The sequence below is a fragment of the Paramisgurnus dabryanus genome, chromosome 11, assembly GCF_030506205.2.
Source record: "Paramisgurnus dabryanus chromosome 11, PD_genome_1.1, whole genome shotgun sequence".
Lineage (NCBI taxonomy): Eukaryota > Metazoa > Chordata > Actinopteri > Cypriniformes > Cobitidae > Paramisgurnus > Paramisgurnus dabryanus.
The window spans coordinates 27,025,290-27,046,746 of record NC_133347.1 but is presented as its reverse complement, the minus strand read 5'-3'; the positions used below and the strand labels follow the sequence as shown (position 1 = coordinate 27,046,746).

The 21,457-nt window shown below is 36.0% G+C and overlaps 1 protein-coding gene across 1 annotated transcript; it reads right to left on the bottom strand.

The window, feature by feature from the left end:
• Window positions 1-738: 738 nt before the first annotated feature.
• npy8br (neuropeptide Y receptor Y8b) lies at window positions 739-20,912 on the bottom strand. The gene is made up of 2 exons (XM_065247651.1): window positions 20,784-20,912; window positions 739-6,181 (listed from the first exon to the last, which is right to left on the bottom strand). The coding sequence occupies exon 2, from the start codon at window positions 5,939-5,941 to the stop codon at window positions 4,808-4,810; it is 1,134 nt and encodes a 377-aa protein (XP_065103723.1). The 5' UTR covers window positions 5,942-6,181; window positions 20,784-20,912; the 3' UTR covers window positions 739-4,807.
• Between the last annotated feature and the right edge of the window lie 545 nt (window positions 20,913-21,457).

Below are 21,457 nucleotides of genomic sequence, written 5' to 3'. Positions count from 1 at the left end.
GCTGTCAGATTATTTGTCTAAATCTTAGAAGGTTTTCCTCACACTCATTAAATGTAAAATTGAACTGCTGTGGCAAGGCTTGTTAAATCCTGACAGGGAGGGTATGTGTGTTAATAAAGGTTTTAGTTAAGGTCTAGCATAGAAGAGGAAATATGAATGATCATTTATCTATAAGTTAGGCCTGTATTCATTAAAACTTATTGAGATGTTTCATTAAGGTCCTCCTAAGGATTTATTCTGTTAAACTAAATTCTGTTTCACATAAAATTTTTGTTCTGTTATTTATCCCAATTATTTTGGAAATTTGCTCCATAGCTTGAAATGAATATACTGTACGAACTAAAACCATGGTGTTGACGTTTAAAACTTATTTTAATTGGTTCAACTTCATTTATTCAGGTCGATTCACTACCAGAAAATACCTTAGACTTTCAGGGTGAGAAGACTGGGGCTAGTTGTCACATGTGAAGTATGGGCTAACATATATTTCAATAAAAGTATATTTTTATTTTTATTTCTTGGTGTATTCAGACTGACTCGATTGCATACTCATGTGGTCAGACTGTCTGCTGTAGGAAGTCGTCATACAATAATCTCATTTGATAATTACTCCTAATTGCTTAACAATGTTTGTAAATCTAATGAGGTACATGACTCATACCGATGTAGTCTAAGATGTGGTCTGAGACACAAAAGAAATGCAAGGCATGGAGAGGTTAAAATCATTTTAATGTACATTCAAGAAAAAACATCAATATATGTTTAATATAAACTTTGGTCATTTTTATACGTTATTACTTAATCCAGTCAAATGAAATGGGCATTGTACAAATGATTATACAAATTATTTCACCTCTGGTCAAACTGGGTATCTACTCTTCCTAAACGATGATATTCCTTAATAAACGTATATTTGCTATGGACATTTTTGGCTTAACAGAATTCTTACAAGCTTGTATTTCTGAACTTCATTACACATTTCATTTCGTAAAGCAAAGTAGACTATGGTACATTCATGTGCGCTGCGCATGTCAATGACACATGTTGTGTTGTGTTAACCAGTCATAAGGGGATATTGATATTTATACGTCTGAAAATTAAGCTTTCCATTGATGTATGGTTTGTTATGATAGGACAATATTTGGCCAAGATACAGCTCAAAAAAGTTGTCCAAATGAAGTCCTTAGTAACTGCATCCACTCACAATATAAAGTTTTGATATATTTAAGATAGGAAATTTATAAATTATGATCTTTACATAATATCCTAATGATTTTTGGTAGGGATGCACCGATACCGATACTGGTATCAGGTATCGGCCTCGATACCACATTTTCTAAAGTACTCGTTAAAAGTCTCCCGATACCAGGGATCGATACCACGGTCTGAGAAATGTCTATGTTTGAGCGGCGTGTAAGGGGTTAATGCCTCTTGTGTTGTCCAAAGAGGCAGAGTTTACAACAAACTGGAAAACTAGTCCCTTGTTTTTTTGTTAAATTATATGACTAAAGCTGTTACCTGTAAATTTAAATCATGTTTTTTATTAAGTACTCGGTATCGGTATCGGCAAGTACTGAAATGCAAGTACTCGTACTCCAAAAAAGTGGTCTCGGTGCATCCCTAATTTTTGGCATAAAAGTGCTACTTATATTTTAAAGCCGCACAGAAACCGTGAAATGCCAAAAGCTAGCTGACCTCCGACACACATGTTCTTGGCCAACAAAATATCTCAGAAATAAAAGGAAAAAGAAAGTATACTGATTCGATACTTCAAAGCAATTTCAAAGCTTATACTTTTGAAATGCAGGCCCACATTTCAACATAGCTGGCTTTCCAGTTGAAAATGATGTATAAAAGCACATATACGAAAATATGGAGAGAGAGACAGAGACGAAGGAAAACTACTGATAAGGGTTGAAGCTTCAAAATATACTGTAAAACACAATATCTTTGTATATGTTGACTGAATGTTTGAGTTTTTCCAGGTGAAGGTAAAATGCTTTTATGGCCAAACGTTAGTGTAACTCTTTAGAAACTCAAGTCATGCTTTAGGAATGCTTAAACTCGTCTTGTTATGCATATACAATACATTTCCTAAAGCATGGCGAACCCATCCCAACCGCTATACCCAACAGTCTATGAAAGTGTGAATTTTGGGGACAACTGCATGATTAAGGGAGTTTTTGTGACAGTACCATGGAAACACGTTGTTGCTTTTGGCACTGAATTCACTGTAAAAAATGAAAAAGTCAAAAGTCAATTCAACCTACTTATAATAACAAGTTAACAAGTATTGTTTAACTTAATTTGTTAAGTTCAAGTAACATAAGAATATCAGTTGATTTAACATCAATGCTTTTTTACAATGTTGTACACATTTTAACTGAAATATTACAGCAATATTTTAATAACAAAGGACTAAAAATATACAGTAAGAACAGCAAGATTCATATGTGTAAATGATCCATGTAGCACTATTGTACATTCATGTATAAGTGCCAATTTATATCTATCTTTAGTGCTAAAACAGTAAATATTTATAAATCATAACCTTAAAGGTGCAATGTATAACTTTTAGGAGGATCTCTTGACAGTAATGCAATATAATATACATAAATATATTATGTATAGTTATGTTTTTATTTCCTCAGAATGACTTTTATAGAAGTCGCCATATCATGCCATTATGTTTTTACAGTAGACCTTAAAGAACAAACTTCTCGCATTTCATCACTACGGTGTCTTAGACGATGAGATGTTTGTCCTGTGGCGGCTACTGTAGCTTCTCTATGTGTTTCGAAAGGGAGGGGTGAGTGGTGGACTAAGCAGTTGGTTGCCAGTTGCAATCTCATCACTAGATGCCGCTAAAATCTACACACTGCACCTTTAAATTACTTCTTCATACTGTTTCATGTGAACAGACATCTTACATTTGGCGCTTCAATATGTTTCAGGGCGTTAATATATACTTAACAGTTATGATATGGTGCACACATATACTGTAAAAATAATATAAATATATAATGTATATACAATATTATTTACAGCATGCAAATAGTTTTTGTTAAAACTACGGACAAGCGACAATGCAAATCCAGAATGTTATCTTAAAATGGAATTTAGAAGAATGGAATTGACTTGAATAGCTTTGTCAAATATAGGCACTAAGCAAAAAGAAACTGTGTACTATGATAGGAATTAACGCTGCAATCTGTTTATGTGCATGTGATGCAAATTTCGTCATCAGAATAGTGTACGCATAGTACAGAATAGCCAGGTTTTAGTAACAGCGCATACTTTGTGTACAGGAATATGTAGTATTTAGGCCTGGAGATATATTGGATCGCAATGCACATGCGTCGAACATCTGTTTACACGTATGAGTCAAATAAACTATGCTCCCTGTGCATTCACTCTTGACTATCCTCCAAGCTTAAGTATGTAAAGCAGGAGTCTTTAACTACTCTACTTCAAGGGTCAGATTTTAAAAATTTAAATATGATGCGGGTCAAACTTTTACCCCTATTTTTACCTTTTATATATTTTTACTTTAACCTATTATATGTATTCTAATTATAGCACTACCTATAATGCAGAGCTCTTAAACTTATTTTGTTTATAACTGTTTAACATCAATTTTTACATTTCAAGTATTCACAACATATCCCGTCTTCTCATAATGACTAAAATTGCACTTCATGTTTTCTTTTTTAATATTTTAAAGATATATATAAGCTAAACCGCCATTCCATTGTACACTACATTCAGACACGACTGTCGGAGTTCGCCCCCTAGTGGCAGTCGTAATGACATTTCAGTTTTAATCGTAAATCGGTGTCAACATGGAACAGAAGCTAATTTCAGCGAATGAAAAAAGCCTTTAATCTACAAATATATTTGTACTTAATATTTTACTTATCAGTACTCAATCTCATTAAGTATCAAATGTTACTGATAAAGTTAAACAAAAAAGGATTAATAATTTTCACATTGCACACATTGAACACACTGACATACATCACTTCTGCACCCGCAGAGGGTTGGCACCCTACGCAGTCCATTTACGACTCTCCTTCTGGTTTATCGGCTGTCATTTGTCATGTACATTGGAAAGGGTGGCTTTAAGGTAAATACGCTGATTTTGAAATAGGGCCGCCAGTTGACTAGCCCTGATGTAAAGCAACCTGCAATTTTATGTTTCAAACATAGATGGCGATAGAGTGGCAAAAGTTACAGATTGCAGCTTTAACATTCAGGATAAATTACATAAAGCACAAAAAATCATAGCAGTACATATAAGTTTGAAATGTTGCAAGAACGGAAAGCTTATACAAACCAGGTTCAGTTAACTACATTATAAATGTAGGTGTATTATAAAACTACATACTATACACACAGTGCTAGTTCTGCCCGTACTTTAACAGTTAACCACAACAGTCCAGTCCACAGCTATCACTATGTTCCATATTTTTACACAGGCCTAGTCTGAACAAAGATAACAATAAAAGACCTCTAACTACTTTGTTATTACGTATTTCAACATATCTCATGAAGAATCACTCTGTGCATCAATACTGAGAATACTTACGATTCAAGCCGAGACCAACAAGCTGAATATTCGTCACAGTCAATAATATACATTTACAGAAAGGTCCATTGGAAATTGGTCCTCTTCGGCAAAGCCCGGCCAGTCTTTAATGTGTTTAAGGACTTCTTTGTGAACATTTTCATTACTCCAAATTGGGATTCAGTCTTTTGAAGCGGGATGCTTACTGTCATATATACATAGCATTATATTTAGCACTGTTTAAACAATCTCTTTCGATTCGAAACTGTTTTTCTTGTGTGGTTGATAGGTGTTACAGACGGAGCCATTGCTAAGGATAGACCCCTTTGTAGCGCCTGTGCTGACAGTGGACAGCGGAAAGCTTTCGTAACTCTCGGGCGACCCGCAGCAGCGACATCGGTAAAGCAATGATTTCAGCTCCTTCTGAAAGTTATTGTTCAAGAATCCGTAGATCACAGGGTTAACGCACGTCGACGCCATGGCAGTGAGGTGGCAAGCTGAGAAAATAGTGTCATGCTGGCACGTTGGCATTGCCTCGTGGTTCCAATCAAAAACTGTATTAAAGACATTTAGCGGCAACCAGCACAGCGTGAACGCCGCTACGATTGAGGCCAGCATGGCGTTGATTCGCTTCGAACCTTTGGCCTTTTTCTGCCGTTCACCTCGTGTCCTTTCCACAATGTCCTTGCGCCGACTCAGGCGCAGGAATATTCGGAAGTAACAGACTAGGATGAGTGCCAACGGTAGGCAGTATTGGAACAGCAGTAGCGAGGTGGTATAAACTAGCCGATAACCTCCGGACGGCCATTCCTCGATACAAATGAATTGATTGCTGAAGGGGTTGAACGGTAGGCTGAGGTTGTGCAGGGGAGATATCGTGAGGATTTGAAACGAAAGAAAAGGAAGGGAGATAAAACTCGCCACAATCCAGATAAGCGCTACGGCCAGGTAAGAGTGTCTGACGACTGGTTTCCATCCGGTCGGGTGGATGATGAGTTGATGTCTCTCCAGGGCGATGAGAACCATCGAGAGGATCGAAACCGTCACGGACGTACACTGGACGAATGGTGTCACCTTGCACAAAGTTTCGCCCAGAATCCACCGATCCATAAGTGTGTAGATAATGGTGACCGGTAAACACACGAGGCAAACCAGGATATCAGAGCACGAGAGGTTCACGATGAAGATGTTGGTCACGTTACGCATCTCTTTTTGTCGTGTGATAACCAAAACCAAACAAGTGTTACCCACCAAGCCCACCGCTAGCATTGCGCTGTAGGCTACAATGAGAAAAGTGGTGCTGCTGAGGGATGGCGGACAATCATCCTCGTCCCAAAGTCCCTTGGTGCTGTTGTAAAGATGAGCGCTATGCATCGCTACTAGTCAGTGAGGGCAAACAGATTGTTATTTATTTCTGGCTTGCTGCAGTTTCTCTTAAAAGTGTGTTGGTTGATTTGAGGAAGTCTTGCTGGGTTTTGCAATTAAACTCCAGGGAGGCAAGGAGGCAAAGAATTGTCCAATATACGATTCTTTCCCACAAAACCAATTTTTATTTGTTCTCAAATTGTCTCATAGCGTTTTCTCTTGTGGTTCAGAACTGTTGACCTGTAAAACCTGCAGAGAGAAAAAATTAAGATCATTAGTAAAACACTTCATTCGGAAACATCAAGCAGATTTAATTAAAACATATGCATACATATAAATGCATTTATACCTTAATCAATGTGAATTTCGCCTGCTTAGAAGTGTCATGCAAATTCAAACATGTTCCTTAGGGGTGTCTGTCAAGTCTTATGGTGTGTGCACAAAAGTGAAGCGACTTTTCACATCATATTCTGTAAAAATGTTTACGTTTTTAGGTTTAATCAACTGAATTATCAATTAATTTCAATTTTCTTGACTAGTGAGGAGTTGCTATAAATTTTAAAAATAAAATTGAATTAGCTTAAAGGAACAAACCCACTTTTTGGGACTTTAGCTTATTCACCAGAGTTCGATAAGTCCATATATACCCTTTTCATCTCTGTGCGTCTCATAACTGTGTCTGACACAGCCACCGCTAGCCTAGCTTAGCACAAAGACTGGAAGTAAATGGCTCCAGCTAGCATACTGCTCCCAAAAAGTGACAAAATAATGCATGGAGATAAAAAGATTATGTATGAACTTATCTAACTTTTCTGGGGGATACGGTGAATAGGCTTAAGTCCCAAAAAGTCGGCGTGTTTCTTTAAGTTATTACAACTTAATTTTTATCCTTTATAGCAGGGGTGCCCAACCTTGTTCCTGGAGGGCTACCGTCCTGCAGATTTTAGCTCCAACCCCAATCAAACACAGCTGAAGCAGCTAATCAAGGTATTCAGGGTTGCTTGATATTGAGACAGGTGTGTTGGAGCTGGGTTGGAACTGAAGTCTGCAGGACGGTAGCCCTCCAGGAGCAGGGTTGGGCACCCCTAATTTATAGCAACTCCTCACTAGTCAAGAAAGTTGATTAAACTTTGAATTTTTGAATAAACTTTAAAATGTAAGTGATAAATTACGAATATGCGTTCTTGTTTCATAGGGTCTTGTATCACACCGAGGGTCTTATTTCGCGGTAAAAACTTACTTGTACATTATCCCGCTTATTATATGGCTATTTACCACATAAGTAAGGAACATTACATATTGATTTGAAATATTTATTTGCTCATTTTTAACGAATGCAGACCTTCCGTGAGGAAAACACGTTTATTTTTGTGATTTTCACAAAAGTTTCACAAAAACGCCTTCCAGGAGATTTTTCTTCTAAAAATATATAAACATAAAAAATATCAAATGAAAGAACAGATCCCCTGCTTTCAAACAAACAATAAACAAACAAACAAACAAAACGGGGGGGGGGGGGGGGCATTTCATCATATCTATATTTTTTTCTCTGCTTAGAAACTTTTAAATATGTTTTTTTAAAATAATCGCACTTTTGTGAAGGTATTTGTGTTAGAGATCTGATTCTGAATTATCAAAACATACACATAGTTTAAAATTTGTAAATAACGTTTTGGCTTCAGTTTTTTCATAAATTGGGTAAATATTGAATATTGGTGTAAAAATCTTAGACTGTATGTAGGGTTGTTTTGACTGAAGGAAGAGTAGTTGCTTGTGTGCAGCTAATGGAGCTAAATAAATAAATAATAATAATAAAAAAATTATTGCAGATTAACATAAAAATGCATCAGGAACACTTTTTTATGCAAATGTTTTCTTTTAATTTACGAGATCAATTGTGGGGAAAGAGTTTAGATAAGACAAGATGTCCGTCAAAATGATTTGCAGCCGTGTGTTATTAGTTTCAGGTGGTTATTATCTCAGAATAACATGCCTCGTAATCTCATGACTGGCCAATCAGAATCAAGCGTTTTAGAGAGCAGTGTAATATTAAATAACACATGTTAAGCTTTCTTTAAGGCATCTTCAAAAAAATTTATAAAAAGACCGTAGTTACACTGTAAAGAATTTGCTGTAATTATGCAGTTGGTTGCCAGTAAATTACTGTAGACCAAAAATGTTTTATGTTCATTTAACTTTGAACAAACTGTTGCCACTAAATAAGATAAATGTAAAATATACAGTAAGTTACTCTAGTTACAACTAGTTGCCAGTAATACTGTAATTTCTACAAGCATTTTTTTACAGTGTAACGTTTAAAATAAGAACGATATTGCATAAGACACAAAGTGACCCAGAACTGCCAATGGTGTCCCACACACAGAAAATTGGTGCATTATATTTACCCTGCTGCAGAAACTCGAACATTCAAATAAGAAGTGTACTGTTAGGAACCCTAAGGACACTAAAGTATTCAAGTGACCAAAATTTACATCTCTGTATTTTCTGGAATGATTGGTGATATACAATAAATATTTCAGTATAAAAGAAAATACAAAGAAAAGCCTAAAGCCTCAATCCTCATCACTATCGGCTTTATCACAACAGCTTATGATAACAATAAAATAAAAAGACAGGCTTTTCCTCCTATATAAAAATATACAGCTCTACCACATGCGAGCTAGTCGTAAAGCTTTTGTCTGACCTCAGTGCACATTTCTGACAGAGCTTCTGTTGTAAAGAGTAAGGCTCATATCAGACCATATATAGATGGTGTTGTTCCATCCCATATCCCATTGGAAAAAAACTACAGATATATAACCAAAACCTGATATACCACCTAGGTGAAAATAATGAAAAGCACACCAGAGTGATTGTCTCTCATGGCACATAACATTAAGAAAAATAAAATAATGCTGTCATTAAAGAAATGAGACAACAGCATCTAATGGGGCAATTACTTAAGTCTTTTCATTATTTGCACCCATACTTTCTGTCTCTCTCTCTCTCTCTCTCTCGCACGCACGCATGCACGCACGCACGCACGCACACACACACACACACACACACACACACACAAATGCAAATTTTTTTTATTGTATTTATAAAAGATACACTATATTACACTATATTCAAGAAACATCAAGAAAACATATGCTTGATTTAAAACGATCCTTGACTTCACTTGTCACATTTAACTTTACACAAATTGTACACTTGGCTGCTGTTTTGACTGAAGTCTTTGGTTTTATGCTACAGTACTTTGGGCTTTAGGAGGCTCTTAATGATCATCTACTGCACCATTGGGAAATGCTGTTATTTTCCTGTTAATTGTCAACATGTTGTGGCATGTCTGTCAAATTTAATTTTACTATCTTGTTGTAAGATTAACTGCTATCAAAGCAACAGTACCAATGCCAGTGCATTCTCCATAAAAGGCAATTTAGGCAATATAGGAGGCATGCAGTTTAGTGGAACCCAGACTTTTTTTTGTGGGTGCACAGTATTTTGTGAATGTGAGCGTCTCTTTTATTATAAACCCTTTTGATGGGTGTGCAGCAGGCAAGTATTTTGAAATGATGCATTATGCACATATTTCGAATTCGTGCCCCTTGGAAGAGAAGTCAACGGCTGCCACTGATGCGGTTGTTGTTAGGTGACATGTTATTGTGGTATAATGATATGAGGAAAAGATGATTAAGACACACACACACACACATATTTTTTTTTACTGTAGAGTTTCAACTTATCATGTTTTCTCAGGCCAGATAATTGTGTGATATTGCTTGGCTGGTGCTGACAGCACTCCTCTCATGTGGCGATGTTTTAATTTTAGCCTTTAACTAATTATCACAATCAATTCAATTATGGGATGACTGAGCCGCATTGTAAACAATGTAAAATAAGCATTTTATGAATATAAAAATGTATATTTTGTGCAGAAAATATACATTCTTTAATAGTTTATATAATAGTTTACTTTAAGCAAAGGTGATGGTAAATAAAAGGAATTATTGGAAATCAGTTTTGGACAAAAATCCCAAATTAATGCTTAGATTAATGACATAAACTGGAAAAGTCTATATGCGCATTCTTGTTATATATCACAAACACTGTAACAGATTTTAAAACAGTAAAAAACTGTAAAACATGTATAATAATAGCACAATAGTACTGTAATTATTACTCTCTACTGTTACTGTGTAGGGATGCACAGATATAAAATGTCTGTGCCGATACGATTTGATCATCGATGACGAATGATACAGAAAGTTTTGCTTTTTAGTCCTTGTTTTAAATTATTACGTTGTGAAATCATATGTGCAGAGCATACAAACTGAAAATCTGCTGTTATTAGCCTCTTTCACACAGTAATTTCGGTAAATACCCATGAATTTACCAGAATGAATTTACCAGTAAATACATAAATGTGCTGTTCACACACGCAGTGACCTTCCGTCTTTTTATCACTAAGACATCATTCACACGTCAGTATCACACACATAGTGCTTACCGGTAAATTACTGGTAATCTTACAACCTCTCTTACTTCACTGAAAAAAATGATTCATTTAATTTATTCAATTTTTTAAGGTAAGTGGTTGCAATCAATTTATTTAAGCTACATTTAAACAAAAAAGTAAATTAAAATAAAATTAAAACATTTTGTTTAAATGTAGCTTAAATAAATTGATTGCAACCACCGCACTTACCTTAAAAAATTGAGTAAATTGAATGAATAATTTTTTCAGTGTAAATTGGCAGCACCGATTTACCAAAAATGTTCTGTTCACACATGACCTGTTAACTGCAATTTACCAGTAAATTACCAGTAAAGACTGTATGTGTGAAAGGGAATATTGTCACCCAATTCAAAATAATTACACAACATGAGATCTGATCTCATGTTTCTGCCCCTTTTGATTGTCAGGATTTAATCTGCCCTGATCATCAGGTGTTTTTAAACTATCAGTCGATGTCCAATATTGGGAAAAATTGTTTGCATCTGCCAATACCGATTCATAGGCCGATATATTGGTGCATCCTAATATACCATACAAAAAATTGGTTAAACTGCTATGAAACTATCTTTAAAAATTCCTATTTGCTGGAACAGGCAAAGAAAAGCACCCAAAACCGGAAACTGCACTTTGTCACACAACCACAAAAAAAACTTGATAATTAAACCAGTGTTGCTAATCCTCTCTGATCTATCTGTTACTCTTTTCTCTTCCATTCTCTGATGGGTTTTGCTGATTTCTCAGTGCTTGAATTGTGCTCTGTGCTTATACTGTAATAGTCAGTGAGCCTGCACATAAGCACACAGCCCAACAGCCAATCAAATTGCAAGAAATAGTTTCTGTTTAATTAATTTTCATGTAAGAGAGAATTCTTTTGGAACAAATGTTCTGGTAATTTAATAAAAACTATAAAATATGTTGTGTAGTGTGCAAATCTGATCCAAGAAATCATGTGCAGCATGCGCTTACAGTAGCATAAAAATAGTGAATTTGAAATTGAGCCAAATGTGCCGTTTGTGGGTGTGTCCTTTAAAATGCAAATGAGCTGATCTCTGCACTAAATGGTAGTGCTGTGGTTAGATAGTGGAGCTTAAGGGGCGGTATTATCCCCTTCTGACATCACAAGGGGAGCCCAATTTCAATGACCCGTTTTTTCACAGAGAATGGTTTACCAAAACTAAGTTACTGGGTTGATCTGGGTTGATAGGAAGCACTGGGAACCCAATTGCACTTAAACATGAAAAAGTCAGATTAAAATCAAATAAATGACATCACCTCTAATTGAAAAATATCCTAAGCCTATAAAGTCAAACAGTCAATTTACCTAAATCCATTTGGCAGATGCTTCATCCAAAGCTACTCAAAGTATACTGCACATCCAAATCATGCATTTCATTAGTTTGTGTTTTTCTTTGGGAAAGAAACCAGTCAGTTTCTCAACATGAAGAGACGGACAAAATAACCCTGATTAAATCCAACGAGTCCCACGAGGCTTTTTCACATGAGACTGGAGGAATTTCAAGTGTAGTTCTGCATGAAAACAAACAACCAAATGACATTTAACATCATGTGCAAATATTAAAAGCCTTAGAGATTACATAATTACCATAATAATAATAATGGATGCAATCACCATTAATGCATAATTCATTAGATCATTGTGCATTTGAATGCAAGACGTCATGTTTAACAATGTTGCCTTTTATTTTTCTATCTATTAAGAACTGAGTCTCAGAGAAATCAGTCTCATCTGATCCAAATTCAGCAAACAATGCAAATCTGCTAACAGTGAATACGTAAATGTAATACTGAATCTATTTGCCTGGCACCCCATCTTGCAGGCTGCTTCTGAGTGCTAAATTGTGAACTGCGAAGGATGGAGCTTCACAACATCTCCATCAATGCAATCCAGACATCCACATTGTTCCTTTAAAATGTTTAATGTGTCCCACTGTGAATCTGGATATAGCATCATGTGATCATCACTTAATTCTGCCATAATCAATGTAATTTTGGATAACAATGTAATTTTGAGCACACTGTCAGCCACCTTCATTGATTAAGTCAAGAAACATCCACCCAAGCAGAAATACCTAACTAGTGTAATTACAATTGATCTCAGGCGTCATTACGGTTAACAGGTGACAGTTAATCAATCACAGAGACTAAGTCCATTGTGCCATAATAAAGCTTATTATTGTCTCAGTTCAACTGATTCTCTCAAACGAATGCTGATGAATCTTCTCCTATTGAAGATGCTTTGTTCAATATCTGAGAGAAACTGTACCTTATACACCATTCACTTTAAACACAAAGGGTAAATTCCTGAAAATCATGCATCTCATTCGTAGACCCGTTAGAAAGACACACCATTAATCAGATGTACTAATAAATGCTGTCGCTTTTGTAAAGAAATATTTTTGTCATATGCCAGAGGTCTTTAACCTTTTTCAGGCCAAGGACCCTTAGAGAGGAGAAGCAAGGGCACTTGCCCCCTTTTGAAGACCTATGTCATCTGCTTTAATTTTGTATTTCTGTAATATATGGAGCAAAGTGGACACGTGCCAGTAATGCGGTTCATCACAGCAGTGAAAATGCACCGTCATGTTATTTTTGGCACTTCAAATTACCGTAAAGAAGAAAAGATGCATTATCTTTTCCTTTGACTGCTTAAATTACTCTGCGTGTATGCTGTGTGTCGTGTGTTGTAAACAGTCTCACATGAAAAAGAATGGTGGAGCACAGACTATTTATGCCCCTTCTGAAAGGGTAAAGTCGGATGTATGTATATAGCATAGAAACAAACTGCCAAAGAAAGATGCCAAAATAACATAAAAAAATTGCCATTTGCATTCCTCACAGTTAACCAGAGATCCGTTAAAGTATCCGTCTTGTAATTTAACAACTAAAATACAGTAATTCGCTAATATGTTGTGTAGTAACAATAATTATTTTGAAGTTGAAAATGGAACCCAATCGTATCTTATTTTTCAAATATTTATTCAGCTATCTTAGTTATCCTACTGCTTGCAACCACATTTTGTAAATGAGTGCTTTTACATGCTCAGTCTTACGCCAATTATGCTTAATAAACTGATAACGCGTGGGGTCATGTAAACGCATAAAATTGTTTTCTTTTATTGCGGAAAGCCCATAAACGGCGTACTGTAAGCAAAAACAGATCTGGACAGGTAGTTTTTTGCTCATTACTCTGATTTCACATTGCATTTAAACACCTAAACCAGCATTTTTGACGTTTCGTTCATGTGCGCATGTCTCCGCGTGTGACGTTTATTTTAAGTAAGAGCAAAGTAACGCAATAAAGTTCTGCGATATACTTAAGCAGTTGCAGAGAAACTGCGAAAATTAAAGCTGATGTTACATTTACAGGTTCTGCAAACATGAGAAGAGGTACAACAGTATAGCTTAGGACAGATTTCCCACTGATTATATGTAGGGGTGCGCGGGGCAAAAACTAACACGGGGTTAGTTGTAACACGGACTGTTTACATTGCTGCACAAGGTTGAGCGTTTTGTTTTACCTGTATTTTTTTTCACGCTGCCAAAAGACGATCTCCCGCAAATTATTGAAAATGTATAATGTTTTTCCAGAGAGTTATTGATGAACGAGTGTTTTGGATTTTTTCATCATATGTTTTTTTACGGTTCGTAAGTTGGGTGTGTAAGATACCAAATCCAATGCTATGTCACATTAATCAGTGTCTTGTTGACTAAAACATAGCATCATTTTGAAATATGTCTGCAGCCCTTAGCAACTTTTTTGGTGTGCTTGAAAATATTTTGTCCCAGTGGGGTTAATTGTAACGCTGTGTTAGTTGTACGATATGAAAACGCTAACGTTAGTGTAATTCTTGCCGTTGTTTTAAATAGGCTACACACGAATGATTGCTGCCTGCCAACAAAATAAATGTGCCTGTCTTATCAAAAATCGTGTGTCAAATTTATTTTTGTTCATATCTTTAATATTGATTGAATAAGGTCACGTCAAAGATTAAAATCATAATGAAATGAATGGCTAAAATCAGACTTTGATGCTTATTATCTCAGAATTAGATTTTTGAAACTGTAGTATGGTTATTCCAGACAAATTTTTTTTTGTCATATTTGTGCTTATTCTGTGCTGCTTTTTCTCACATATTTAGACATTTGTATCCATTTATAATTGAATTATTGTTAGAAAAGGGCTGGATGAAGGAATACAGTGTGGATACCTGTCTATTATGGACAGATATATAAACAATATCCACTTCAAGTATATAGACAAAATAGTATTAAAATATTTGCCTACAAACTTAATTTTTAGCAAGTGTAACAACTAACCCCCCACCTATGGGGTAAGTTGTAACGTCTGCACTTCGTTCACGTTTGGTGTAATTGTCCAAGAATGGTAAGTACTAAAAACAAACTTCAAATGTTCATTTGTAGCAGAGATGTGTGTGTCGCTTGTGTAAAAATATAATTATTCAAACTCAAAAAAATTTTGAATGATTGAGCCAAAACAATAAAGCATTAGATTGTGCCCCGCTCTCCCCTACTATAGGCGGTGATGTCAATGCCTGCAAGAAACCTGACAAATCTCTAAAACCCATGTTAACGCAGTTTTACTCGAAAATTTGAATGAAAATGCATGAAAACAGCTTTTTAAAATAAGCAGATTTTTGATAGGTATTCGCTTATTCTGTGCACGTACTGTAAACGCACTCAATGACATTACAGTCACGTTGATCTCCACATTAAAAAAAAGTTTGTATAAATTGAATTTCATAAGTCGTTTTGGCTTTGGTGGTGCAGTAGCTGAGAGCAGCTAAACAGCAGGTCCCTGATGCTAAAGATTTCTATTGTTACACAAGTGCAGGTATGAATATTTAAGAGGCTCTGCAGGAGATCCTGATGAATATGAAAAGAAAATATAATGCTGTAGTTATCTGTTCTGATTTCACAAAGAGAGCGAGAGAGAGAGAAAGAAAGAGAGAGAGAGACAGAACAGAGAGACAGAGAGAGCTCTCTTCTGTTGCAAAATCAAGTTGAACTGCCTATGAAAGCATTAGAAGTCTGAAATAGGTTGTCCAAAAAAAGGCTTTTCCTAAAAATGGCAGTTCAATTATGTTACTACTGTACCTAAAATACCAAATCTTTTGGCAACATTTTGGCAGCGTCTTAATTACCCTTTGTGGAAAAGGAAATCTCATAATGCAAAATGACAGGCTCAGTGAAAAAATAAAGCAAACTGAGAAATGTTAATTAGAAATATATTAATATTTCATTCAGTACTGAAAAGTATTCATCAAAAAGTACTTTGTGGTACTTTGACACCATACGTCACATGCCTTCGGTGCCAGCTCAAGTCAGACAAAATTTCTAACCAGCATGCACTGCTCCAAGTCTGCACAGCAGCATGAAGTTTCAATGAAGGGATGAGATTTGCATTTTTGCTTAAAGATTGAGGGCACATAATTTTGTTAAAAAATAATGAAGCCCAGAGATAAGTAATAAAAAAAAAACACAATATTAAATTTCATTGCGACATTAACTGCAAGGTAAGTCTATATTTACCAGATTTTCTGCTTATCTTTAGTTTTTTATATTAGTCACTTATTATTTACCATTGTAGCTTGGTAAACATATGACCACTTGCAGATTTTGTGACGCTTTGAGCTTCATAAACCTTACATTAGCATGCATTTAGCTGTGAGCGCCTATATTCATGAGAGATTTCGCCACAGGCAAGTGCACACTGTCATAGCAGGGGGTTCGAAGATGAGCTCTTGCTTTGATAGTTCTCAGATGTGGCATATCCTACCATCATACAGACAAATGAAAAACATCTCATGAGCATGCACGTTTTATTAGGGTTAATGAACAGTGACGTGGAATGGTGCAGAAATTCATTAATGGTTTTATTGTTCAAATGGGAAAATCATGATTTGCATTCAAATGCATCAAAAGTTATGTTTTAACTCCTGCTGTCAATTTAAAGGGACGAAAACAGCGTGAGCTTTTATAATTTCTGCACCCGTAGTGTCACCAAACACAACTGTGAATAAACTTACAGCATTGCCAATGACAGGCAAATTGGGTCTTATAAAAAATGGGTTCCCTCAAAACACCACAGTGTTTAGGGAATTACATCAATTTCAATATTAAGCTGGAATGGGTGAAAATATTTAAAATAAATCAATTATGCCCTTTACTATACAGCGGCATTCAAATCCACATTGGAAATCAGATTTTTTTTTCAATATTTTGAAAAAAGTACAACAAAAAGTAATAGCATAACAAGAAGAAATATTAAAGTTTTGTGCAAAAATGATTTGTCAACTCCTCTATACTGAAGGTTACATGTCTTTACTTCAAATACTCTTTGAAATATCCTCAGTTCACTCTGGGATGACAGAAAGCATGAACATAAGCACAAAAGTATTTATGCCAGCTCAAGTGCATCCAGTTAATAAATCAAAAGGACCATAACAAACCCTATAAAAGAGCACTATTTTACACTACAAACATTACACTCTTAAAGTAAAGGTGCTTTACGATGTCATAGGGGGGCATTGAAGGTTCCATAAAAAATTTTAACATCTGAAGAACCTTTCTGTTTTACAAAAACATCTTGTGAAATGTAACAGTAACAAATGAGAAACTTGATCAAAATCGTAAAAGGTTTAGATTTTTTTTCTTTTGAGGACACTTTCATTCCCAAAATTCTTTCTTGAGTGCTCAATAGAATTCTCCTTCCCTTTCCCAGATCCACCATAATAAGGGAGGCTTTTAGATCAGAGAGGCAACCATCACTTGAATACGCCAAAGATGAAAGATGGGTCATGGGAACACCTCGACTTTAAGAGCTGTGACTAATAGCAGGGATTATTTCCTGCCTGCTCACACACAGACATACACCGTAAGGATACTGATACACCTAAAACCCAAAGCAAACACCTCTTCATTCTCCTGTATCAAATAAACAATGACAATCTCTAGAGAATTAGGTTAAACATGTCTTAAATCTTGTAATTAAAGTTCATTGTCAAGTCATTGTGTTAAATCATTTCTGAACTCAAAGAAACAAATACCTGTAGCTCAGTGGTAGAGCACTGCATTAGTTGCGGATTTAATTACAGGAACACACATACTGATCAAATGTATAGCTTATAATCTGCAAGTCACGTTTGATAAAAGTGTCTGCCAAATGCATAAATGTAGACACCAATATAGAAAAATACAGAGTGTGTTTCAAATGGTTTTTTTGAAAGCTTCAGATGCAAAACCCTCTTATAGTGTGTCTTACATGTTTTCTTGTAAATGAGCACTTTTTATCAGGCTCTTATGTTTAGGTTTAGAAATTTCACGTTAATGGACATAAAAAGATTATTAGTTAGTAGCTGAAATGCCTTATTATCACAAATGTCACTTTCACTGCAAAACCCTCTAAGTGCTTTTGGGCAAAAACCTCCAGTTCAATGAAATCCACTTCTTTGGACAAGATATATATTAGACTAGGGATGCATCGATACCGATACTGGTATCGGGTATCGGCCTCGATACCACATTTTCTAAAGTACTCGTACTCGTTAAAAGTCCTCCGATACCAGGGATCGATACCAAGGTCTGAGAAATGTCTATGTTTGAGTGGCGTGTAAGGGGTTAATGCCTCTTGTGTTGTCCAAAGAGGCAGAGTTTACAACAAACTGGAAAACTAGTCACTTGTTTTTTTGTTAAATTATATGACTAAAGCTGTTACCTGTAAATTTGAATCATGTTTTTTTATTAAGTACTCAGTATCGGTATCGGCAAGTACTGAAATGCAAGTACTCGTACTCGTACTCGTATTCAAAAAAAGTGGTATCGGCGCATCCCTATATTAGACATTGCAAAATCACTAAAGATGCAACTAGAAACATTGCAAATATGAAAGTCAATGTAAAAGCAGAAGTATACAGCCAATTTTTGTCAGAAGATGATAAAAAATGTTTGAAACAGAGCATATATTGTACAATATAACAATATATACATTGCGCATGTTGAACAATATAATATGTAGCCCAGGAGATGCATTGCATTTTGTCGCAATATGCATGCATCGAACGTCTGCATTCACCGACAAATCAAATAAACTATACTTATGCTGTGCGTTCAACCGTGCGTGTACATTCGCACACAAATAAAAAACAGACTATACTCCAGGCTTAAGAATGAAGAAACAAACTACACATCAGGGGGCGCTGTGGTTCATGTGACTGCCACATTGGGGTTGTATTTAGGTCCAAGCACTCACAAGGCACCCAAGTTTGAATGTGAAGCACGCTTGTTTCACGCGCCATCGTTCATCCAATTCATCTTACCTGTACTTAAAGGACTTTGCTAAAAAAAGTCAGCAGATTCTGCTAACAAATTGGTATTTCTAAATGGCTTGAGGTGGGGATTAAGCGCATTTGATTTGAAGGTTTTTTATTGACATGTGCTGAGAGCAATCGGCTAATATCATTATCTCATTTTTGAAGGAGGTGGCGTTTAGCGGCTTTTGCATCTTAGCTCCACATTTTTTTCTTACCTTTTCATTTCCTTTAGATGTTAAGGGTTCCTTATGGAACCATTTAGCCGTAAATGGTTCTTCTATGGCATCAAGAAGCCCCTTAATTTTAAACAGTGTACTCATTTTCAGGCTTTAAGATCATCACCAGATAATGTGAAAATACAAATGTAAGCCATCGATCGCCAAGTAATTTATACAGAGACATTGCGCATGTGTAATGTCTACCTTTGAAACTCTGGCTAATATTATCACAGCAATAAGTGAACAAATATGAATTGATCAGTCTCAGTCCTTGCCACCGTTTATCTGGATTGAGTTTTACACTAATGATGGGAAAATAGCTTACATTAGTCCTGTTTGCAGCAGTGGTGGGTTGTTGTTGTTTTTTTTTTGGGGGGTGGGTGCACATCTTGTTTATAACATTGTGTTCCTTTATATAACTGGCTGCTTAAGTCTGTGTCTGTTTAGCTGGTGATAATGGGTACAGTTCAGTGTGAATATTTTGAGGAAACAACACTATTTGCCTATTTCTCCAGTGTGAAGACAATGCATGAAAATAAATGCATTTCACAACTTTGTGATAACTTTGGTTGTTAAACATTTATAAAGTTATAGAAACACCACAAACAAAGCATACATAATATTTTTATGGTGAAATAGTTATTTGTGTGTGTGTATGTGTGTGTTGGTGTGTGTGTGCGCGCGCGTGCGTGTGTACCTGGTAATTATCACGTTGTGGGGACCAATTGTCCCCACAAAGATAGGAATACCAGTATTTTTGTGACCTTGTGGGGACATTTTGAGGTCCCCAAGAGGAAACAAGCTTATAAATCAAACAAAATGATGTTTCTTGAAAATCTAAGGGATCAGAAAGAATGGTTGGGGTTAGGGGAAAAGAATAGGATACAGTTTGTACAGTATATTGCATTACGTCTCCACAAAACATGGAAACCAGAATGTGTGTGTCCTACCCAGTGTGTGTGTGTGTGTGTGTGTGGGCGCGCGCGCGCGCGCGCGTGTGTGTGCGTGTCACGTTCCGCTGTTAAGGCTCCTACCTCATAGTAAAAGAGCGTTTATCTTTAAATAAAAATACATATTAGTAATTTAAAAAACATTCTTTACAAAATATACACTAATAAAAGCGAAGATTGTATAATTGTGTTATTATGTAATAGATTACGGTGAACAAGCTAGCATGCATCCAAGATGTTTTTTATCAATTGTGTAGGCTACACATGCACGTGAAGAGTGTCACACAAACATGCCAGAACATTATTATGGAAGGAATTTACCAACAATGTCCTAACCTTACTTTTAACTTAATATCAGCATCGCACAAACCCTTCTGTATTTTGCCATTGTCATGAAATCGTCATTAGGTATTTTTCAAAAGAAATGATGCTCCCACAAAATTGAGAAACACACCCGCACGCGCGCACGCATGTACACGTGTCTTTGAGATGAATATAGCCTAATAATAGACTACATGATTTAACCAAAAAACTACTGCACAATCCATCCGATCTATAGCACAGACCACTGACATCTCCAATATCAGGTGAGACTCCGAAGTATTAAACATCTTTCTTGTCTAAACATGTCTTTGCATCCAACAATTAAAGCAATCGATTTCGAATCGCCAAACGATACTGTATAAAGATTTTCACGTCTATTGTACTATTTAACAAACAGAATCTGTTAACCTTGAATGTTTTCACAAGTTTCCTTACACAGTATCTGTCAAACTGTAGCACCTCACAGCGCATCTTTTCTGACCTTACCGTGTTCACTGCTGGCGCGGATCTTCCGCCACTGTTATCCTCGCCAGTGGTTTGAGGAGGTGATGCTGTGCTCTCCGGTAAGGGACCAACTGCTTGTTTGAGGAGCTGATGCTGTCTCTACAGTGAGAGAGCAACTGCTGGTCTGAGGAGATGAGACTTTTTCAGGAAAGAAGGAGGTGCTTTACAGATATTGACGCGCGCACAACGCAGCGGTGTACTGTATGACATTTAACTCTGGTGTTGATCTGGGCGCTTCAGTAATCGTTTAGTAATTGAAAAGTATCTTATTATTTTTTAAAGTCTTTATTTAAACACAGTACACACATTTTTTTAAACTGTAACCATCTTTCCCACACATTCTTTCCTTTATTATTTCATTATCAAACGCACGTCCAACATATCTGAAAATGTATCATATAGTTATAAATGTCTATTAAAATACAATAAAACCAATCTTTATATATTTTTAATTCAGTAAATCGATTATTTGTGTCATCTACCCCTTATGAAAATTAGCCATGGTTTTATTGTGGTAAAACGTGTTTTTTGGTGTATTGATTATCAGCAAAACCATGGTTTTACTACACTAACCATGGTTTAACTATGGTTTTTGGCAGGCACGTGCACAGATAGGGCTCAACCTGTGCAGAACACATGCCCTTTTTGTCCTTACA

Coding starts and splice junctions, on each gene's coding strand:
- npy8br (XM_065247651.1), bottom strand. CDS start 5,941: ATGCATAGCGCTCATCTTTACAACAGCACCAAGGGACTTTGGGACGAG.